This window comes from Podarcis bocagei (genome assembly GCF_964188305.1).
Source record: "Podarcis bocagei genome assembly, chromosome: 8".
Lineage (NCBI taxonomy): Eukaryota > Metazoa > Chordata > Lepidosauria > Squamata > Lacertidae > Podarcis > Podarcis bocagei.
The window spans coordinates 35,703,356-35,728,342 of NC_138133.1; the positions used below are offsets into that span (position 1 = coordinate 35,703,356).

The 24,987-nt window shown below is 40.1% G+C and overlaps 1 protein-coding gene across 2 annotated transcripts in view; it reads left to right on the forward strand.

The window, feature by feature from the left end:
• The window catches only part of MBP (myelin basic protein), a 77,548-nt gene extending 55,305 nt beyond the window's left edge, over positions 1–22,243 (forward strand). The window contains exons 4-8 of one of the 2 annotated variants that reach the window (XM_081205829.1): positions 9,578–9,685; positions 12,587–12,622; positions 14,502–14,531; positions 16,850–16,972; positions 20,483–22,243. In XM_081205829.1, coding sequence (XP_081061955.1) covers positions 9,578–9,685; positions 12,587–12,622; positions 14,502–14,531; positions 16,850–16,972; positions 20,483–20,539 — 354 coding nt within the window. In that variant the 3' untranslated portion in view covers positions 20,540–22,243. The remainder of the gene's footprint in view (positions 1–9,577; positions 9,686–12,586; positions 12,623–14,501; positions 14,532–16,849; positions 16,973–20,482) is intronic. The other variant, XM_081205828.1, reaches the window with a different exon arrangement.
• The last annotated feature ends 2,744 nt before the right edge of the window (positions 22,244–24,987 follow it).

Below are 24,987 nucleotides of genomic sequence, written 5' to 3' on the forward strand. Positions count from 1 at the left end.
CCATCTAGGTCAGGATTTTTTAACCCAGGAAGGACTTTTTGTTCGTTTTGCTTTGCTTTGCTTCTAATGCTGCATCCCAGCATATAAAACCAAGAGATGGGTCTGGAGCTTCTGAGACCAGTTGAAATAGTTGATCATTAAAGAAAATGGTGAAATAGTGTCTGCTTGGTATAAAATTGAGCAGGAATCAAAACAGCAAAAAAGTATGTTTATTTAAAGAATCATAAGTTTCTCCTAATTTGAATGAAAACATGTCTGAATGTTACAGGCATTAATCAATTTCATCTTTCTAAGCTGAAATATGCAGGTGCCTTATGTTCAAGAACAGGACCCCACTATAGCAAGCCACTATTAAACTAGGAAGTCTCTAATAAATAATAGTTCACCATTTCATCAGAACTGGAAAACGATGGTTACCAATTTTGGAACAATCTAAAATCTTAAATCATGGTTTAATTAAGAGATTTCCTGGCTTTATCATGACTTTGCATGGGGTTGCAAAGGGGTTCTGTGTGAGAGTAAAAGGCTCAAGTTCATGCATATCTCAACTTGATAAACTGAGATGTGATGGTCAGAACCAGACCATGCTCTTAATATGTATGAAATGTTTTGCATATGAAACCTATGGGGAAAATTAGCCACATCAATAATAACTTGTATTTTTCACACTTAATTAAGAGTATTTCAATGCGTCTATCTAGTAGTCTGAAGGAAATTATGTATTGTGATTTTTTTTTCCTTTTTACAAGTCTTTGTTGTGCCTAGGGAAATCATGTCATACCTACTGTTTTGTACAACTGTTGTATAAATTGTAGCATTGTAAAATATATAATTGATGGTACTAGCTTCCTAGAGTCTGTAACACGACATGATTTTGTTTCAATATTTGACCTTTGTCTACTCTTGAACATTGGTAATGCATTTATTAAATAGCTTTCACACTGTTAAGTGGTGCACTAATTATTTAAACTTAAACATTAACATCTGAACCTAACCATCTTTATATACTGTATTGTGACTTGAATTGTTTATCAAAGTGCTTGAAGGATACAGGGATTTAAAGCTGGAGTGAATAAAATATGGGGGGGCAGGTAAGCACATGCACACCATTTGAATGGCAATGCCTATCAACTTGCAGGGGGGCTCAAATATTTTATTGGGAAGGCCAAAGGGACCTCAGCCACTGGGAGTTGGCTCCTGCGCTCTCTAGCAAGAATAATCAGCCCATCCCTTGGAAGAGGTAGAAAGCAAGAAAGGATATCAGAAGGAGAGAGAGAAAAGGAGAGAAGGGGGAGACAGAAAAGAGAGTAAAGGAGAGGTCCCACTCACTTTTGTCTCTGGTCTTGCTCACTGCTAGCTTATACCCAGCACATATCCAGGGGAATGCCCTTGATGGAAAAAATGCACACCCCTGCTCTATGCTAAAGTGAACTCTAACCAAATTTTATCGTCTTTAATTTCATCGGGAGAGTTAAGGATGCATGCAGTTTTCCCACTGAGTGGACCATGGATCAGCACATAAGAAGCGTAGGCAAGAGGATTAACTCGTTAGTCTGCAGGTGCCAAAATGTTCTCTGGGAAGCTTTTCTTTGTCTTTACGCAAGAGAAATAATAAGCTCCCAATAAGCAAGGAGTATTTTTCACAAAGATTCCCTTTTTGAATTGCCATTTGGGCATTCACATATTAAATAGCATTCAAATTGATGAAGGAAGAAAATGTAGAACTCACCCCAGGGAAATATTAAGCATATGCACCAAATGGACAGACTGGGCAGAGCAGGGGTTTTTTACCACTAGATGATACAATTCTGCTTACTCTCTAATAAAGTAGTTGCTCTGTTGGTAAAAAAAAGGAAGAAGACAAAGATTCATAAGGTCATGTTTTCATTAAGCCATGCTGTTAATTAAGCTATGGTGTAAATCAGGCTTCGCTTTGTTGTATGCAAACACATTTTCAATCAGTTCTCTCTGTTTCTTTGATTTTTATATACCTATAAACAACCACTGCAACATGCTAAATAAGAGACTAATCGATGTACAATACTGCAGACATTTTTCCAGCCCAAAGTGGGATGAAGAAAAACACTGAAAGAAATGTTTTTACTTCCACATTTGGATCACAGTAACAGAGGCTGTGTTGATATATCTGCTAGTTAAAGGGAACATTTTGGCTTAGACAGTAGCACTAATGGTATGGCTGCTGTTAATTATTAAACTCTATGATGGCGTGATTTTTTTCTGCTCTGCCGTGAATGCTAATTCCCGATACCTAAACTGAAGCTGTGTTTTAAAAGATTCTAAGGTCAACATCTGAGTAAATTTACTTGGAAGATGGTCAGAATTAAGCTTGGCTGTCTAAAACACAGGTTGCTTTTTCAGGTGAATAGGGCCTTGTTCCAGCAATGCATATAATATTGTTTGTGCAAACAAAGCCGCTTAGAAGGATATATTATAAAACTGAGTTTGGGTCTGCACTGACAGCTCATAAGCAAATGAGCTGGAAAGCAAGCCTTCTTTTTAACCACACCTTTTAGACAGAACTTGAAAATAAGTAGAAACCATCAATGCATGTTTTTAAATGTTTTCTGTTGCTGCAAGAGGCGGCAACAGTCAATGACCTGTCGTACCTGTGACTTGGCTCCATGCCACACTAGGTAACATTTAGATAAAACATTGATATGGGAAGGACATATTATGTGGCTTCCAAATCCTGCTTGGCTGACCACTCAAAAGCCCTGTAAATTGGTCCATGAGGAGATGTGCTACTAATGTAGCTGTTTCCCACGTTGTGAACCCATTCCACATGCATGGCATCATGGCTAGAGTGTTGGACTAGGGACGTAGGAGAGCAGGGTTCAAATCCCCACTCAGCCATGAAGCTCATTGGGTGACCTTGGGCCAGTCACCATCTCTTAGCCTAAGCTGCCTCACGAGTAGCTGTGATAATGACATAGGGGAGCTGAGAACCATGGACACCATCTTGAGATCCTTGGAAGATAAAGGCGGTATATAAATTCAATAAATAAATAAAATTCCTTACTGAACTGGAATCATAAAAAACTTAGCATGATAGGTTGTTTGTTGTTGGGTTTTCAGAACCTTTCATTTAGTATATTTTCTTCATGTTGTGTAATCCCAGTTCCTATTGTCCTCCTTATTTCACCTCCCCTGAGCTTACTGCATTTATGTATGTTAATCACAACTGAACACCATTAATAATAGATATAATAGGAGTCCACATATGCACATTTGTCATTCAACTACTCATGGGCGTTGCTGTCTGCCTGAATATGTAGTGTGTGTATTGGCTACCTGACACCACCTCTAAATAACTACTGTGAAGCCCATACCAAACTTTTTCTCACAGTACTCAAACAAGTGTGGAAGTACAATTTTCCTGTTTTGCAAGAAATCAAAAACTTCCCTCTTGCCTAGGTTATTCTAAGTTAGTACTGTTTATATAGTTTATAAATGGTGTTTCACCAGAGTCAATGGGCTAGATTTCCCTTCATGCAAGGCCATGTATTTAGCGATATGATATGAATCTAACCTTGTGATTAGAGTCTCATCAAGGAACCCCTAGGCAAAAAAGAGATCCTATCCAATTAAAATTGCAATTATTGTTGCAACTACTGAATCTAAAGGCTTTCCCAGTTAGTATGCACATCGAATTCATGCCATCCATCTGCAGTTTGCCACACAAGATGACTGTACGTTTATGTATGTCAGTCTCAATTGAACACTGTTAATAACAGGTATGGAAATCACCTTCAAAAAGGTGTTGAAATTTCCCTTTCTGTTAGATGTACATTTATTGTAACTAGGAAACGCCATCTGCTGGTTCAAAATCCCTCAACAATGCCTTAAAATGAAAGAAGCAAATGCAAATTGTTTCTGTTTCCCATGTTAATTGCCTTTCAGACGCCTATATTAAGTTAAGGGCAGAGGAAGATTTTACATATGTAGGGTCTGATACCCACATAAATGTATAGTATAGAATTGCTATATCATGTTTATATAGCAATTGTCACTGACCAACAGACAAAAAGGTCATAACCCAGAACTGATTTCATGTTGTCAAAATTATTGTTCTAGACCAGTGATTTGAAAATATAAAGCAGCAATGAAACAATATACCCACATTGTTTTTGATTTGTTGGTTTTTTTACACAGAGCTACTTTTTGCAAGCTTCCTGAAATTGTAGCTTCTCCTGTCAGGATGTTACTGATTTTCCTCATTTTTACTGACTGTCAGTAGACCTTACTATTATTACTAACAATTATAACAGCAAACAACGACTCTGAACTGTGGAGATAACAGTAGCAAAGAAAGTAAGGTATGAGACAGGACACTTTTAGAAGGAAAAGGCAGGGTATGAAAAGCTGTAGCCACTGAAATCCCATCCTCTATACAACCATTACAAGCCTTCCCCACGATCTGTAGGCCTTCCATGTGATGAAAAACATAGTGTTAGATTGTAGCTCCTTCTGCGTTGTAGCCGGAGTGGTATATGTTGGTATGTATGTGCCAAGGAACAGAATCAAGCCATTGAAATGAAGGCGAGCCATGTTGTGCCTTGAAATATAGTCCAACTACATTTGTAACATGTCTACCTGACAGAGAAGTTCTGTTTCACATTGGCAATGGAGGAAATGCTACAGGTTTCTGATGTCAGGAGCCACTCCACAGGATAGCAGCAGCCTGTTGCTGCATTTTGAGTTCATGTATCAGTTCTCAGAAGAAATTGACAGGTAGGCCTCTGGCACTGCCAGACGGATGGGATGAAAGTAAAAAAAGGAAAGGATAAAACAATGTGGTATGACACTTACTTTCTTCCCCAGTCTGATAGTTCCTTCACTGACATTTAATAAGAGTGTGGAGTCACCCCACCACTCAATTCCTCTTAAATATTAGCTTTCATTCACCTGCGCCTGCCTGGTTGCCTTGGCAATTCTTGTTGCTTAGTAACAAGAACTAGGGCAGGGGATTGTCCTATTGTCTCTCATATATTTCTAAAGAAATAGTTTCCCATTGGATTTTTTTTATTTTAAAAAAATCTTTTTTGTATCATTAAAAATACAGGGTGGTATTCAATGCTAGACTTACTCAGAGGAGACTCATTAAAGTTAATAAACATGACTGACTTAGGCTCATTACTTTCAACATGTGTGCTCCGAGGTCTTAGTTCACTACAACCACAGGCACACATTCCACTTGTCATTGGCTTGTGATATTGTAAACATCCTCGACTTGTGAGCAGCCGGTAACCACTGTGTGAAAGGATCCTCGCGTCGATGACCCTTCAGCTCCAGAGAAGCAGACACGGAGCAATGGATCCAAACTACAAGAAAGAAGATTCCACCTAAACATTAGGAAGAACTTCCTGACAGTAAGAGCTGTTCGACAGTGGAATTTGCTGCCAAGGAGTGTGGTGGAGTCTCCTTCTTTAGAGGTCTTTAAGCAGAGGCTTGACAACCATATGTCAGGAGTGCTCTGATGGTGTTTCCTGCTTGGCAGGGGGTTGGACTCGATGGCCCTTGTGGTCTCTTCCAACTCTATGATTCTATGATTCTATGATTGCGAGGCTCTTCTTCCATTCCTAAGCATGTGGCTAGTTGCCTACTGGGTTTGTTTTGATGTCTGAACCTGATCATAAAACACATTCTGTTGAAAACTTTATGCTAAAAGCTATGATGATATTCGGTGTGGTGGCTTAGGAAAAACAACTTCCATACTTAACAGGTCCTTTAGTCTCTCAGTCCTCAAGATGAGTGCCATTGAGAACAGAGCGTCACTGGCAGGAAATTTCTGTGCTTAATGTGGCTCAGGCAGGAGAGGTGGGTGAAGAGTGGCTGGATGGCATCTTCAGTTAACTAAAAGACAGGATTGAAACAAATCTGTAATTTTCAGATAACACAGCCACGTGTGTATAGTCCGTGCAAAATAAAAAGTGTTGGTATAAAAAACATCAGTAGTTACATTTCAGTCTTTTGTGTTTGTGTTAATTCTGTAAAAATGTGACTTTGAAACTGAATGTAGCAAACCGTAAGAATGAAAATGCAAGTGCCAACTGGGGAAAGCAAAGCTGGGGAATGGGCAGAATTTACAGCCAATGACTCTCTTATTCTAGTATATAAATGCATGCATACAACATGGATTTAGAGCAAACCTAATAGAACAAGCTGAAAAAAGGGCCTACAGTATGAGCGGTGGCCATGTGGTTAGTTTATAGAGAGCAGTCCTCTGTTTGAATGGATGTCCAGTCCAAGTTGAGTTTAAAGATAAAGAACACAAAGAAGGAAAAGAAAGTGCCTTGAAGATTCCCTCAACAGTTAGCACCTGGTCAGTAGAGTGAGCAGGCAGACCAGCCACCTTATCAGGTTCTTCCTCTCTGTGGTGAGATATACTGTATTTCTATTTAAATTCTAGCCGTTAGCTCAAAAGTTGCAGCTATACATATAAATTAACATATACCAATGAGATGCAATTGTGTTCTCATTTCTTCTTCTTCTTCTTCTTCTTCTTCTTCTTCTTCTTCTTCTTCTTCTTCTTCTTCTTCTTCTGGTGCACAAGTGATCAGCCTAACAGCATGGCATTGGAAAAAAAGTGTGTGTTTCTGTGTCAGTATAATCCTTAGGAGGAACAACATTATAGGGGGAGGGAAATGGAGGGAAGGCTAGGATATTCATTTATTTGGCAAGTCCTTTATCAATTGCAGTCTAACATACAAGCTGCAGGTTTTTCTACACATAGCTCAAACAAAAAGGCAAGCAACACGGGAGCATGCATGCATGCTTTTTGGCATCTTGGGAATTTTTTTTAAGCTCTCTAGGTGTCTCAGCTGCAGAAATATAAAGGAATTGCCATGACAACATTTAAAAAGCAAAAGAAGCCCAGATTTACCGATTTCCATTAATGCACACAATGGGTTTTTCAAAGGCCAACTCATCTCAAAAGAATTTGAAGTTAACCCTTTCAGATTATGCTGATACATCCAGCAACTGCCTTTTGGCACATACCAGGTTGAATATATACTGTATATGAATGAATCTGGCATATACTTCTGGGACTTCAGGCTAAGACAGGAAAATATGTGGAAATTTAACTGGTTTCAATGAAATATTAAGTTGTGCTCCTTTTGGCTTTGTGACCCATCCCAAAGCTCCAGAGAGAGCAAATTACCAAGCTAAACAGATACAGAAAAATACAAATGGCATGTGGGATCTCAGACTACTTTGTGAACAGTCTTTTAGTGTGCATCCTTGTGAAATATATGTCCTCCTCCTGACTTGCAACTGAGATGCATACAGTGGTACCTCGATTTAAGAACTTAATTCATTCTGGAGGTCTGTTCTTAACCTGAAACTGTTCTTAACCTGAAGCACCACTTTAGCTAATGGGGCCTCCTGCTGCTGCCACGCCGCTGCAGCGTGATTTCTGTTCTCATCCTGAAGCAAAGTTCTTAACCCGAGGTACTATTTCTGGGTTAGCGGAGTCTGTAACCTGAACTGTCTGTAACCTGATACGTCTGTAACCTGAGATACCACTGTAATGGCAAGGAATTTGTTAGAAATGATTAGCAACAGACGTGAGAATGAAATATTCAGATACTATACACACCATCTGATTTAGACTACCATGCTACTGTAAGAAGGTAAGTGCATGCACATTTTCCTATTAGCAGACATAGTGCATAACACTGATATTCCAGAATGTATATATTTTCATATATAAAATGTAGTGCTTATTGAACCTTATTTTACCTAGTATCTCAGGGCTGCATCTCACGGTACTTTTGAAAGACATGACAGCACTATCAGGACTTCCGTGAGTGTAGGACGATGGGAGCTTTCAAGTTACACAGAATTCACCATGAGGAGGAATGGAAAGGTAGCTAATTCTAAGATATTTAGAGGGCAAAATTGGTTACAAATGCAAGGAAGGCAATCCAAAAAGTGCTAAGATCACTTTGACACATTTAACTACCCCTAACTCAACAGCATTAGTTGCTCTTTTTGCATTACAAGGTCTTAATGACACCTGAGATTTGTGGCTCTAGAAAGATGCATTTGTTTTCTTGCTGAACATTTTTCATGCATCTTGCTTTTTTTAAAAAAATGCTTCCTTGATAAGCCCCTTCAACAAGATTTGTAACCCATTTTCTGTTTATATAAATATATATTTATGTTTATATAAAATTATGATTTTTTTAAAAAATCATTCAGCATGACTTGGTTAACATCACCTTTAATTTCATATTTTATTTGCTTTAGGTTTTTTAATAAGAACATTAATACCTAAAGAAGATTTCTGTGTAAGTTGAAAGCTTGCATCCAGATCTGAGCACTGGCTGATCCAATAAAGTATATTACTTAGTTTGCTCTGTTTTTTCTTCTGTTGCTCCAACACTGCTACTAATGGCTGCAATCTTAAATGCACTGATTAGTACACATCAAATTTAATGGTACTTGCTTCTAATAGTTAGGATTGTGCTGTAAGACTCTTGGTGGATGCAGTTGACCATTTACCTCACACTGGCAACTTGTCAGTAAAGTATGCAGGAAGCTTCTGGTCATAATGGACGGTGAGTTTTTAAAACTGGACTTAGCACGTGCACTGCTGACCTGCTAGTCATATGAAGGAATGCACCCTGCATTAAGTTTACGTGAGTCACCACATGCTAAGTGGTTTTCTGAATCTGTGCTTAGTTCAGAGGGAGAGAATAGCCTAATGATCACACACAAACATTTCCATTTCAAAAGCACATGAATTACTGACTAGCTAGGAATTGCAATAGCCAATAACCTCTGTGCAACATCTCCTTTTTATTCAAACACATGTCAAGAGCCCAGCACCATAATTTCATTACAGGCCACATGAGGTGTACATGCAGAAAATTCCAGTTCTCCATGTCTACATGCAGAAATGCCACCACTAGGATGTTCACCCAAAAGGATCTTAAGTAGTAAGTTCTGGAGATCATCTTCCCCAAACCCTGAAGAGCAATGTAGACAGACCTGCACTAGATGGAAAAGCTCTGTGACTTAGCTTCACATGTTGATATGAATTAACAGCCGTTACTTCCCACGCATGGCTTTTAAAGGGCTGGGAAGTCAAAGCAGGAGTGAAAATGATAGGATAAATGCTCTTCCACAAGGGATTCACTGGTCTCTGTAAATGTATTGTATTTCATTAGGCACCATCCTGAAGTGTTCCACTGCTGTGGAATTAAAGAGTAACAACAACCACATGGTATTTTCTTACCTTGGAAAAGAGAATAGATAAACTCATGGAGGGTAAGCCTGGATAACTAAATGGATATTCAAGCACAGTTGCTGGGGAACAAGTAGAGAGTTCCTGCTTCCACATCCTTCTTCAGGGTTCCTGGAAGTATTCTGCTGGACCCTGTGGGCAGAGTGCTTTTCTCACGTACTTCTGTACCTAATGTGTGTTTCCATCTCCACCATCTCTCCTTTGAGTTTTAAGAATCTTAATGTTTGATCATTCCCCAATGGGCACTCAAATTCCTTTCAGAATGCTTGCTGGTCTACAAACATAACCTGTCCTTTGTTTCAGGATTATCATCACGCTGCCAGAATTGGCCATGTAAGTTCCCTGCCTCATCCAAGATCTCATGGCCGGTATGTGGGTGAGAACCCAGTAGTCCACTTCTTCAGGAACATTGTAAGTTTCCATTTCACCTTGGTAATTCTTTCACCAAACAAAATGCTTACTTTACTTTTTAAAACATACACACCAACTAGCTAGTGCCCCCAAGAAAATTTCTCTGCTAAAAGGGAGTGCAGACAAAATTATATCCAGTGTACCATGTAAGGGGATGGGCACTGGAAGTCACTCTCCTGATCCACAGCTATGTATGCATTTCTATCAGCTCACAGATTTCCTACACCTGGAGCCTGTCAGTATTTTGCTGCCTGAGGCACAGGACAAGGTGGTGGCCCCCCTCCCAATTCTACCAACAGAAGTCAGTCAGATTGGCAACTGAATCAACACTGGCAACAGGACTGTAGCATCGGGTGGCAGCAGGCTAGCTTGAAGGTCACAGGGCAAGCCATGGGACAGCTCTCCTCCTATGGCACTTTGCCACCACACCCAAGCATATGTCACTTGAGGTAACTGCCTCAGCCTGCCTAATGGTAGAGCCAGCCTTGAGTCTATAGACTCAAGGGAATGTGAGGCAGTAGCACCTTCTCCTGAACTGAAGATGAACAGCTGGTCCTTTTTGAAGGGGAGAGACCATTTATGAGAATTGGCTGTTCCTGCAGCAAATCACTGTGTTGGAGCAAGTCACATGCCCAAACAAACTAACTGTGTGCAGATGCAGCTTATTACCAGTCTGAGGGCTATTGAAAGGCAAAAGACAGTCTTCCAAGGCAGAAGAGGGTTTTCCTCAGTTCTGAAACTGGAATTTTTCCATTCTAACATGGAAATCTTTGGAAAAATCCAATACTGTAATCCGGACTTGCTCCCTTCTTTCAAATAGAAACGAAAATGGATAGAAATATTCTATGTCAGTGCCGATACCAATGAGACAAATGTTACTGACATGAATATTTATAGAAATTACTTCAATCTTGAGTTGTGGCTCACTTCCTGTGGAGCCTTCAGAGCCATGGATCTGGGACACAACTCTTGCATAAACCACTGAGCTGTAACAAATATATGGATTTTTACCAGAGACTAATAAGCACTGAGGAGCAGGAAGTCCCTTGCTTCTCAGGTGGTATTTAATATATGGTGGTTTTGTTAGGAAGAGGTTTTCCCCACCTTTTCCCTTCATGTCTAGAACATTTTCATCTTTTAGAAATTTGCAAATCCCTCAGACTCACTCTTATAAGCCTAGCCCAGCAGCTGCATAAGCAGAGGGCTTATCTGAAAGTTTTCTTTTAATAATAAGCTAATTCCCACCCTGAGCCTCTGAAAACCGGGGATAGAAATTCAAATCAGGGAAGAGGTTGTAGGAGCAAACCTACATTGCATATTTGATTTAGGCTTCACTGCTAATCCCACTTACCTGGGAGCAAGCCACACTGAATTCAATAGGACTTACTTCTGAGTAGGATGGCAGGATCTGTCAGTGTTGGTTCTCTCTCATTTTTCAAATCCTAAATTCAGTTCTCTGTGTTTCTGTAGCAATCTTCAAACTAAAATCATCATGAAACTTCACCAATATTTTAGTGCCAATTTCTCCTAATAAACACAGTTTTTGTGTGCAGTTTTGACTAATGTACACATTTTTGCAAGAAATTTTCCCTAACTCAGTGCATTATAAATGCATTTGTATATACACTTTCCCATAATATATGCATCTTTGTAAATACTGGTTGGTTAGAGAACTACATTGCAAAGTTCTGGTAAGTGCAAACTTCATAGGATGGCTATGTTTGTCGTATTGTTTTGTAAAATGTGAATTTGATGGATTTGCCTTTAAATGCAAACTGTACAGCCTGTGCGCGCAATAGTTGAGCAGCACAACTAACAAGTGTACACAGAAACTTGTTCAATGTAACATGTGAACAAGCCTCTTCTTTTTAACAACCACATGTTGAGCATACAGGAAGCCCAACATGGGAGCGCCTCCTCACATGTAGGAACCCCATGCCATCTCAACACCAACACAACCAACTCTCTCTATCCCATTGAGCACATACACAGGCTAGCACACTGGTGACTATGTGCAGACAGCAATGCTCAACATGTGATTCCTTTTTTAAAAAAGAGAGAGAGACCTTGCTTCGGAGCAGAGCTGAAGATCATGCTACACACAAGTAACAAGTGCATAAAGTGTATTGAAGTGTCTCATGTGGCTTGTTACACTTCACATTACTGAGAGACAGAAAAATGTAGGGCTGTTGCTTTCTGCAGTAGCTACACAGCTCCCAAAATATCCAGATCCTTCCTAAGAATCCAATAAATCGGTGCAAAGCTGAGGTCCACCAGGAATTCATTGGTTGGACTAGAGTGAGAATAACAGCAACTAGCTTTGCAATGTTGCTGGAATTAAGAATGAGGCTTGTAATTAAAGTGGCAGATCAAGAGTGTTGTCTAATGAAGGTCGTGCAACTGGTCCTCTTTTGCATTGCTCATTTACATTCTGAGGAATCTTAATAGGGTTTGTGGGTTTGAAGGACAAGAGTCAATTCTTATCGAACAGCACAGGAGTCTTTCTCAAATATCTTCACATAACGAGCAGCCAAGAAGCATTTTTAGCACAGCATCAGGCAGACAAGGTGCTAAGAGTAAACTCAACCCTTTTGCTAGCAAAAACAGCAAAACCTATGCACAAGAAGGCATCAGCAGGCTTGAGGAGTTGCACTATTTTTTAAAAAATAATAATTCAGGAATTTTAAAAAATGAGGCAGGAACAGCCCAATGAAGAGTGAGCATGCTCAGAGGTCACAGAATGCTTGCTGACTATTGGTGGTGGGGCGGGGGAAGGAGAGAATGGAAAGCCCAGGAGGAGGGGCCCTGAAGTGGCATATCTGGAAGCAGACCTGAAAACTCAACTGTATAGCATTTTGTTGCAGATCCTACTTTTCCTCTTACTTTTGTGTTGTTTTTCAGGTGTCTCCCAGGTCAACTCCTCCCCTGTATGGAAAGGTACGTGTGAAAATGTGACATTGATTCACATTATGGGTCATCAGCTTGCGGCAAGCCAAAGACTAAGAGTCATGTCTCCTGACAGAGTATGACTTACTGTATTTTCCTGTGTATAAGACAATGCTTTTTGCTTTAAAAAATTGGCAAAAATTGGGTGTCGTCTTATACATGGATAGTGAATGCAGAGGGGAGACGGGCAATTAATAGCAGCAGCAAGCAGGAGATTAGCAGTGGCTATTGGGCGGGTGATTGGTGGCTGCGGCATGTCTGCTGGCGATTGGCTGAGGCTGCGGCAATTGGGCAGATGACTGGCAGCTGCAGCAAGTGGGTGGGTGGGCTGTTGGTGGTGGCGAGCGGGCACACGATTGGCGGGTGCGATGAGGTGTGCAATCGGCAGTGGTGGGCAGGTGGGTGAGCGATTGGCGGAAGTGACCTCCCCCACCCCAAAAAGCTAAACAACTCAATTTGTGGTTAAAAAAAAATTAGGGGTCGTTTTATACATGGGGGCATCTTATATAGGGGAAAATACGGTATATAGAATGATTTATCCCAGAATGCTGCTATGTAATGTAAACAGCACATAATGCATGTATGTTGCTGTCTTAAAGGAGCCATGCATCTGATTAGGAACACATTGATTTGCCTTCCACTGAGTCAGACCATTGGGCACCTGCATTGGCTGTGCTAACTGTCTTGCCTGCATTTCAGTCATGGTCTCTCCCACACCCACCTGGAGATGCTGGGATGGGCTAGGGACTATCTGCATGCTGAGCAGATGCTTTATCTCTGAGCTCTGACCCTTCCCTGTGATGGTCCTTCCATGCTGGTTCAGTGGACCCTCAGTTCCCCGTTGGGGCTTACTCTGGCCTCAGACAACAAGCATGAAACAGCTTATAACACAGATATGGTTGTTTTTCTTCATTCAAGGCTGCAACAAGGATTGCAGGCCTCACTCTTCTCGAGGTCATCTTTCAGAGGCCACAGCTGTTCCAATGCCACCTCCTCTCAGGACAGTCTCTCCATCAACACTCATACCCTTTAGTGGTTCTCCCATCTTCCTTTGTGACCCCAGGCTGGTGTTGTATCTCCAAAGCCACTTTCCTTTCTCCCAAGTATCTACCCTTCTCTTAAGGTTGACCTCACAGTACATCTAAGCACACCCCAATCTGAACTGCAAGAAGACCTTGGTGCTTCTTCCCAACCCTTTGCTTCCCCACTTGCCATCGTAGCTTATTGCCCAGCCTTAGAAGGAATGCTGAGCACATTTGAACATGTGTGCCCCTTGCAAAAGGATCGCTGGAAATGTAGGACAAGGGATCTAACTAGGTTACGTTACACATACTGGGGACTAAGGCAAATCCTCCAGATTGTTCCCAGCGCCTGATAAGGCAAGTTGAATGGGCAATTGTCAGTTATGCCTTATTTTAAGGGACATTGCTAAATCTGAAATGATCCGAACATCCTAATCAATCCCTCTTATTCCAGCACATTATGCCAGATGACTGGTGCATCTAGAGCAGCACTGTGAGATCTTGACTGGAAAGCTGATATCGAAGCAGCTCTCAGCCAAAGGCCTTTCCAAATGCTGGCACCAGAACTATCCAAGACTGAACCTGTAGGAGCATGGATGAATAGCATGTACTTTACAATGGAGGGTCACTTGAGTCTAATATGTTCCACACAGCTACTTGGGTTTTAAACTCCTTTAAACACTCGATTGCAAACTACAACCCAAGTATAGCTTGATCCTCATTCATTTTGATCCTTGTTAATAGACAAACCCTCCTTCACTGATTATACTTCTCTTGTATAGTGTCTTCAGTGTCTTTTTGCCCCATGGTGGTCACCATGTCACTGTTTCTGTTTCTTGTATGCGCAGGGGAGATCATCCTTTTCCAGATTTAGCTGGGTAGGTGATGAACATGCTTTCTTGTGCAGCCATTTTGCTTCACCCCAAAAGTGCAAATAGCATCTGTTTTGTTTTTTTCTGTTTTGCCTTCCTAGCTCCTGCAGAATCTTCACATTCATGTTTTTGACTGTGGCTCGTCTGCTTTGCTCCTCCTGGCTCCCAATCAGTTCCTTTATGCCCATGGTTTTGTTGCTTGCTTTTATCCAGAAGCCTTTCAAGCTTGCAATACAATTTAAATTATTTTTGCCTGAGCACAGAGCCAAACTGCACTGCATGGCAAACCTCTTCCCTTTAAGGCAATTTAAAGGTTCTACTGATCTCTGTGTGTCTGTGGAGTGCCAGCGGGGAGGTAAAAAGAAAAGATAGCTTGAAATAATGAATTGGACACAACTCCATTTTTGTTTGGGATCATGAATATAGTCAAGAACAGATGCAGGGTATACATTTTGCATCCCGTTATTTGATGGGAGTTACAATATCATTTACTGACACTTGTAGAATCAAAGAGTTGGAAGGGACCCAAGGGTCATCTAGCCCAACCCCCTGCAATGCAGGAATCTCAGCTAAAGCATCCATGACAGATGGCCATCCGACTTCTGTTTTAAAATCTCCTAGGAAGGAGGGTCCACTACCTATTGTGGGAGTCTGTTCCAGTTCCCCAGCAGTCATATTTTCAAAAAGAAAACGATGAGGAAGACATGATAACGTTCGTTCTTCATTGTAGGCAAAATTATATTCATTACCACTATGCAGAACACCACTAGAATAAATTAACTATTAGACTGAGGAGTGGGAAAGGTGCCATTTTCATTCCCATCCTGGAGAGGGTTAGCTGAACAGGAGAGGGAAGGGAGCAGTGTGTGTGTGTGTGTGTGTGTGTGTGTGTGTGTGTGAGAGAGAGAGAGAGAGAGAGAGAGAGAGAGAGAGAGAGAGAGAGAGAGATATTATGTGTCATTAAATGCTTTGTATGTTAAGAGTGCGTAGTGTTTGTGTGTTAAGTTAAACCTCCAACAGTTTTCCAACAAAGGTTATGCTGTCAAATACCAAAGAGCTTATTCTACTAAAAAGTCTGTTGTCCTGAAAAGCTAATGTTCTTTAGCAGGAAGACCTCTTCATATAGTTCTCTCCCCCACCCATCTGTTGTAAACTCATTTTGTTCCTTTAGACACCTGAGTTCAGAACAAAAGGTTTTACTTAGAATTAATTAGAAGCCACAATTATCAAACACTACTAGAACTAGTTACATTTTTGCTTTAAAATTACAAAATTATGTTATGCCAGGTTGCTTAGAAATGTTTCCATCATCCACAGGACATTTTGCTAGGCCAAAAAAGGTCGTTACCAGCTGCTGTAAAGTTTTAGTGAAATATTTGAATGGCTGAAGCTCTTACTAGGAGGCGGCAGGAAAGGTCTGGCAACCTCAGGAAGTGGCCAAGCGTGTGGAGGCACTGTGCTAGTATTTTATCCTTTAAACTGGTTGCTGTGTACAAGACTAATTAGAACAGTTTACCATTTTCAAAAAAGACATGGCAGACTTGACTTGCACTGCAGTGTGTTTGCCGAGTTGTTTGCCTGACTTTGGATGTTGAATACCAATCCTGGCTGGGGAAAGCTTTTAAATTAAAGTACTGCTTTGCGGTTGCTGAGCAGAATGCTAGTTGAAAATTCCTCCTTGAACGACCAGTTTTCATCAGACATGTGTGCAATTACTTTAACAAGCTCTCCTCATTTTTAACAATGCTTTTCCAAAAAAATGGACATCGGTAATGTGTAAGTACTTCCTTCACAATATACCTTCACCCTACCCCCACCCCATTAATATTCAGAGGGGGCGACTTTTTAAAGGGGCTAAATGAATGAAAGACAAAACACATTTATTTTCATAGTACCTTCTTCCACATTTACTTGATGGCAGCTGTTATCACTTGACAGCCTGGCTGTGTTAAGCAGTTTACATCAGTTACCACATTATTAGTCATTAGGGATTATTATCACCTCAGGCAATTCCCAAACAATGTGCGCCAAAGACTGCAGTAAGATTCATTTAAATGCTAGCCAACATGTAAAAGATATTGGATTTGCCTTTAGCTTCCCGTATATACATTTTACTCCCTTCTAAATATCTATTTCATTGCCAGCAATTGAGGTATTTTCTTTCATCACCGGTTATTTCGGGGAGAGCCCTATCCTACCTGTCTCTTATCCTTTCATGAGCTTAGCTAATGTAATAGCCTTCTGCTCCCAGTCTTCCTAAGCTATTGTAATATATGTCAATGACAAAACAAAGTACTGTATTTGCAATTTCCTTTTCTTTGCAGGGTGGTGAAACTCACAGGCCTGGATATGGAAGTGGAAGATTCTATGAGCATAAATATGCTCACAAGGGACACAAGGGATACCACTATGATGGCCAGGGCACACTGTCTAGACTCTTTAGACTGGTAAAGTAAAATATAATATATATACATATTTTTAAAAGAGTAGGTGCAAAATGTGAGACGAAGGGAAAAACTAGGAACAGCTGATTATTGCATTCATTGGATATATAGCTTTACCATAGATTTATCATAGCAACTGTCCTGGAAATCAGGAACACTGCTTGTGAAAAAGAAGAATGGTAGGTTTGGAAAACCATCCAGTGTGGACTTCTGATAATAAATTCCAGCATTCTCTTTGCTGAGGCAAAGCTCTCAGCTGTAACTTATACACTTCAGTTATAACCCAGATGATGAGGCCTCTGAAGCCTAAAGCCAAGTGAGCAATAGAAACACTTGATTAAGCTTTATGTTTCACCTGAGGAGGCATACGGAAGGGTGCCACATTATATCTGCTTTTCTTCTGCAATAAATAGGGCATTGAGCATGTCTGCACCTAGGTTGTGCAACGCCTTGCTTGTAAATATTAAGTAACCACCATCAGTACTTTGTTTCAAATGCTTCCATAAGAAGTCTCTCCTGTTACAGTTTACAGAGTAGTTTACCAATCAATACTTCTTCCCAGGGAATTCTCTGAGGGGGAAAGTGGTCTCCTGACAACTCTCAACACCCTTGATAAACTACAGTTCCCAGGATTCTTTGGGAGAAGCCATGACAGTTTAAAGCTATAGTGCAGATGGGGCCTAAATTAGCTGAAATCAATGGGCCTTAAATTACATTATGGCTAACTCGTTCCATTGGTTTCACTGGAAACCAATTCAGCCACGTTCCCCTAACTTATAATAGATCCCACCCAATGGAACTGCTAGTCGTATAAATTTGATTGGCATCAAGAGTCATAAAGATGAAGCACTCTGGCTAAACTGGATAAACTTCAGAGTTATTCAGATGAAAGAGAAAGTATACGATTCAATATGTGCGAGGTTAACTGCTCTGTTATGCTAACAGTTTGCATCAAAATAGGCCCACAGAACTATTTGTGGAAGAGTGTTACCTCTAGTCTAGACTTTCCTAGTTGTGTACTGCTAGGCTTGGTACCTCCATAACTGGTACAACTGGAGAGAGTAGTAGTCCCTGACACTGTAGTCTGGTGTATCTTCATCCAGTTTATCTAGTATGATGCTTCAAGCTACACTGTTGCACTGCAAAGGCTTTTCAAGGTTCATTAGCACACAAGACAGTTGGATTTTCACCTGAAACATTTTCCTTATCAAGACAGAACAGGCTGCTTACCTGTAAATGTAGTTCTCTGGCGGAGGCTCTGTGTGACAACAGAGACCCTGTGGAGAATTTATATTGCATGATAATGAAGCAAATAGACAAAAAGAGGAAGGAAGAACATAATGTTTTATACTTCTGAATGTAAACAGAAATTATTCTAAGGTTACAAGAAATAAGGGGGAAATGTGTTTGTTGCAAGGTAAAGGTAAAGGTACCCCTGCCCGTACGGGCCAGTCGTGTCCGACTCTAGGGTTGTGCGCTCATCTCACTTAAGAGGCCGGGAGCCAGCGCTGTCCGGAGACACTTCCGGGTCACGTGGCCAGCATGACGAAGCTGCTCTGGTGAGCTGGCACCAGTGCAGCACACGGAAACACCGTTTACCTTCCCACCAGTAAGCGGTCCCTATTTATCTACTTGCACCCGGGGGTGCTTTCGAACTGCTAGGTTGGCAGGCGCTGGGACCGAACGACGGGAGCTCACCCTGCCGCGGGGATTCGAACCGTCGACCATACGATCGGCAAGTCCTAGGCACTGAGGTTTTACCCACAGCGCCACCCGCGTTTGTTGCAAAGAAAGTCATTTAATATGCATTGAGTTAAAGTGAACCAGCAGTTATAGTAAAAAGTTAATGGCTTTTCCCCCCAATTGACCAACACATCTTGCTATTTTGTGTGTTGGTAGAACTGCCCATCCCTATTCCTATTTATTACCATCCACTGTCTTATGTCCTTTTCTCTGTTTCCAGAATTAGCTATTATTGGTGAAATTTTCTTTTCATGCAGCTTCTGTGTTATTTGCAGATATATACAATATTTATAAATGCCAAGTTTTAATTTGTAAGCCATTGGACTTGACAATAAAGTTTATAAGCCATTAGAGTTGACCATTAGATTAGACCTTCATTCTCTCCTAGTAGATGTTGTGATTTCACCTCATGTTTCCATAAGCAGGAATTGCCCCTCATTTTAACCATCTGCAAAAATGGAAGTTTGTTATCCAATATGTAATAATTTGCTATAAAATGGTCCTCATTATTTATATGTTATCCAATATTTCTTTAAAGTGTGGCTCCTTAAAACAGATCTAATTAAAGGCAGGTTTCTGTGGGAAGTAATGGATTTAAAATGTCTGCAATAAAACAGAAATAAGTGCTTAATAGGGCATAATTAATTGTCAATTAATTATAATTACAATGCTCCAACTATTTTGATTGATGAAACTAAGCAATGATGTGGCTCAGTAGCAGTTGCAATTACAAACGATCAGGGAAATATTGCTGGCTTTATCATCAAAAAGTAATAATAGAACCACCATTAGAAAGCACTAAAAACCATCTAGCAAAATCCTACGAGGAATGACAAACATGTGTTGGGAAAACGGTGAGAGGAGGTCTAACAGTAGACCTGGGGTACTCTGAAGAAAGCATCATTATTACTAGAGATTCTGAAGTCCAACAACCTGGTGCCTGGAGAATCCTAAAGAGGTTCATGGAGGTTATAACTATCTCACTATAAATCCCTGGTCTTCTGCCTTGTGTTTGCTGATTTAGTAGAACCTTCAGAAAAATGAACGTGGGGTTCTTTGGATCTGCTAACCTTAAATATTCCAGATCAAAACAAAATGAATGGCATAGTCAAATTTGCTTTGCAGGCTTCCTTGGCCATGTAGTTGTGCAGCTCATTGGTGCTGCCCAAGTGCCTGGTATGGGTGGAGGAGCTTTTTCCCCCCCGGCACGAAAATGATGACAAGGACGGAGCCATGTGGTTCTCTCTGGGGAGAGCATGCCATAAGCTGGAAGGGCAGAGCTCAATGAGACTGCCAGCCCAATGTAGCTTTGTTTAGTTTCAGTGGCCTTGGTTTCTCTGACCTATCCAGCAATACTGATAGCACCCAATTCTTTAGAAATAATTAATATTTAGTGACTAGAGCCCATTGATCGAGGAATTTGTTACAGAAGATAGTATCAAGTTTTGTTACCTGAAATTTAATTAGAATGAACTCATCATACTTTGAAATTTGATTGTAAAAATAGAATTCCCCGAAGGCAAACTATATTTGAAATTGCAACACTTTCAAAGATCAAAGTAGTAAAGAAACCTTGAACAAAATCAAATAAGCATATGTACCCTCCATTTCAGCAGCTATGCGTGAGAGATTTCCCCGCGGTTGGTGGAACCAATCTGTACTAATTTGTACCAGAGTCTGGATGGAATTGCGTTTAGCACTCTTATACTGTAGATCTGAGCAGTAGATTCATTTTAATCCAATTCTTTGTTGTTGTTTTTCTTTCCAAAGGGAGGATCTGGTTCCCGACCTGGCTCCCGGTCTGGCTCTCCCATTGCTAGGCGCTGAAGCTCTCAGATGTTACCAAAGGGCTACACTCTCTGCTTTATAACATAGATGCCTTGAAGGTTTAATAACAAACTGCAGAATTCCCTAGATAGAAACACAATCTATTTGTTAATGTCACTGAGTTGTGCATGCAGTAGAAGTACACAAAAATTTATTGGCAAATGCTGACCAAGAACAAATGCAAAACAAAGCAAACTCCCAAATTTTCAAAGTAGCTTTTACTTGCTGTCAACAGCATTACTTTAGGGAAAGTAACAGTCCCCCCATATTATTCATTCATCTTCAAGGTGTTTCCAAAGAATATAGGGCTTTAATTTTTTAAGCACATACAACATTAAGTCCCTTTCAGATTTCTTTTTCACTAAACTTTAAGTAACAACATACTACACAATTGTCTACCTTAACCTTGCCATTAACAGACTTTTGAGATCTCTGCTGTAAACAAAGAAAATAATAATAATAAAAATGTGCAGAAGTTGTAAGGACTGTTTATCCAATTTTTTTTAATTATTTGGTTTTGATTTATTATGATTTCATTTTTTCAGTACCCCTTTCTCTCACAGTTTGTATTTGATTTTTTCTAACTGGATTAGGCAGTCACAGAAAGGTATCTTCTACTGGGAGTTCAAGGTATGTTGCAATGTGGGAGAAGGCAGTTGTTACTGTTTCAATGAGATTGAGCTATGGCCATAAGGAATGATGCACCTTCTAGTGCATGACCAATTGCTCATCACACCCAACATATTAGAAATTAAGAGTGGCTGGGAGAGAGAAAAGAGGATCTCAAACTTGAATTAGACTAGTTACAACAGAAAATGAGGGGTCATTCCAACAAAGGAAAACATAGAGTTGGACATATGAATGTCCCTGCAGCTCTACACAGGCACTTGCTGCAACTAAGTCCGTTTGCAGCTACAATAAAAAAAGAGTCTAATTTCTAAATAACAGAAAGCCCTTTGGTGAGGAAGTTTCAGATAGTATCTGCACATCTAAAGTTAGCGTTCCTAGCTGTTGTGTTAGTGCAGCAGAGTTAAACATGCAGTGCACCAGAGCAAACTACACTGTTAGATTGTAGGTATTAAAACTAATGAGCTAGAAATAGGTGCTAATTGTTGACACATATACTAAGGAATAAACATGTGGAAATGGGTCTACCCATCTACGTGAAGAAAAATGCTCTTCTGAATTGCACTGTTTTATAATATTCAACTTATTCTGTCTCTAAATGACCTTCCTGTACTCATGCAATGTTTTATTTGAGCTTATTATGTTGTAGACACTATATTAAAGACTAAGTTGGCACGTGCCTTTAGCTAATGAACATCAGGAGTTACCGACGTTAATGCCAACTGACATATAGTGGATGTTGTTGTTGTTCTTGTTGTTAGCGATAGGTCACTCTAATCTACCATAGGTTTCAAGCAACATTCTTAATATGCAGCAATGAAAGATGAGAGGGTAGAAACACACAGAAACAAATGAAACAGAATACCAAAATTGTTAAGCACACGCAAACACATTACATCTTCTTTCAAAATGTTGTTGGCTATGTGTATTTTTCTATGTGTAGCCTCATCCAGTTGTGTATTCCACAACATAATAGTGAGTTTCACTTAAGTGTATTGTTCTTAAATGTGTATGAATACAACTCCTGAAAAAAAACAACCACCAATATTGAAATAAAATACTCAACTTTTAATGAAATTTGGAGGATTTAATTTTTTTAAGCGTTTAGGACTTTAAGGTCAATCACACAAGCCAATAAACTAGACAGACAAACTGCTTCAAAGCTACACACAAGCATACACTATGTCTGATTGTGATGCTTAATCTTTTAGAACATTCTGCCAAGTGTTTGAAGGGAAATGAAAGATCCACATTTCACCAAATGATTTTCTTCCTGTCTTTGCTTCCTGTGGATTTATTTATTTTTTATCTATATTTTTGCATCTCTTCAAAAGAAAATTTTCAATCCTGCACACAGTTCTTTCAAAGTAAAGATATTTTAAATGCAAAGCACGTAGAGCCAAGTAATATGTTTAGGACTGGATTGTACATTCCGTACACTCCGTTAAGTCGAAGCCATCAAATGAAACATGGTGAACGTTTGTCAGTATATGTCAGTATAAGCCACTTGTATCATCATTTCCTTCCAGAGTCTGGGGCGTTAAACAAAGTGCTCAAACTCAGGCAAAAAGAAAAAAAAGTCCTGCCTCCCTCTGAAAAGTCCAGGACTACAATTCAAAAAAAATGTCAAGAGGAAAGCACTAAGCAGTTCTTGCCTTCTATTCACAACGGACCTCCTATAGCTCCTGAAGCCCATTTGGCCTGCAAAATGGCCTAGTTCTCACTTAAGTGATAAAACCAGTGTGAATTACCGGTATAACACTGCAGACTGCAGGTGGATGCTTACATAACTGAATGCTATTCCACACGAAAAACCACAATTCACATGGGGAAAAAGAAGTTAGGGAGAATTGCTCTTTTCTTGCCTTCTCCCTGACATGCTCATTTTTCATGTGGAAAGGAGGTTGTTGTTGTTTTTGTATACACTATTCAGTTAAACGAGCCCCACAGCTACCAAGAGACTTTTTTCTTTATTTATATCCCACCCTTTCCTCCAAGGAGTTCAAGGTGGTTACAAGGTTCTCCCCAACCTATTTTTCATCACAACCATCCACTGAGGTAGAATAGGCTGAGTGACTGAGTGACTGGCCCAAGGTCACCCAGTGAACACTTCACGACTGAGTGGGGATTGGAACACTGGTCTCCAGCATTCTTACCAATATGCCACACAACACTCATAAAATGTGTGCCTGAGTGAAAACTAGATGACCAACTCATTGGTTTTCACTTGCTTACTTGGCCTCTGATTGGTTTAATCTGATTTTTCTCTTCACAGGTTAACTGTGCACACTCTCAGTCATCTCAACACTTCCTGCTTCCCACAAACTTTCTGTCACACATTCACTCAATGAAATCGAGCACAGGGCTGGGGCATGAACCTAGGCCCCTTAACCATACTTAGAGAGTATACCTGTGCAGAAACTAATACAATGTGAGATGCTTAATGCCTCTCAGAATGCCCTGTCATTGGGCAACAACTTTGAACCCTATCAAGCTGGAATCCATATGGCACAATTGGTATAGGTGCTGTAATCTAAGGAACTTGACAAATATACTTCCCATATTATTCTTCATGTCTGCTCACAGTAGTACATTATACTATTTGTGGACACTGTTTTTCTTAAAGGGCATTGAGTTCTACAAGCACACATCTTTCCCACGGACTATAAGTGTCATCCTTCTCATGGTGTGAATTCAATTAAAAGGCATTCAAGTGTGGAAACATGATAACAGTGCACAAAGAAATCAAGATAACATCCTTTCTTTCACTGAAATGGTATAAAATGAGATAAATAGTGGCTAAGATCTTTGGGAGAGAAATTGGGCATGTTGGAGAGAGTGTATAGCCACCAAAAGCAGACCTTTAATGGGTGTAAAAGATATCAACCAGGCATCACTATGTGGTACTGCTGCTCTGGAAGTTGGCAGAGTTAACTCCAGAGATGAATAAGGATTTACTGTGAAATGTGTCGAATTCTGCAGCAAAAGAATATAACAGACCTGTGGGACCAGAGCCAAGACCCATCTAGTCCATCGTCATGTTCTCACAGATTGATTCTTCTTCAAAATTAACCAAAAAACCACCTCTTTTTTTGGGGGGGGGGTTCCAATATGATTTAAAGTCCCAGAAGCCTGGAAAGTAACTAAAATAAAACTTACAGAGTTCACTTGAGCATTAAATTTGTTTCTGAGGTGTTCAAAACTACAAGAAGTGTAAATCTATGCTGTACACTGAAGAATGCTTAGGAAATAGGCTCACTATTTTATTCTGAGGTGGAAGAAAAGCATTGGCGGCCCAAACTCAAAGAATTAAACACCAATAAAGCAAAATAATGTATTAAAACAAAACCTGAAACAAAACCAGGATCTGGCATTGTCCTGAACTCAGGTCCCAATCTGTGTCACTGAGCATCATACACCAGTCCTTTTAACCCCACTGAAAATTATCTATGAGTACTATAATCTATGAGTACTATAAAAATTCTACATTCATGAAATAAGTTATTTTTGTTGTTACATCTCACACTTACTCCTACAAGGGTGGCTGGCTAGCTAACATCATCATCATCATCATCATCATCATCATTAATAATAATAAAAGAATTAACATATTTTTATTTTAAAAAAATTGAAACACGGTGGCAAATTATAAAAGTTCAATTCTTAAATGCCAATGTGATCATGTACCCAATGCCTGGCAAAATATAGGCATTCTTCATTTATGCCATAATGTTATGTACATGGGGAACAACCAGATTTCTCTAAGGAGGGAGGTTCCACATATGGGGGGGGGCTGCCACCAAGAAGGCCCAGCCCTGTGC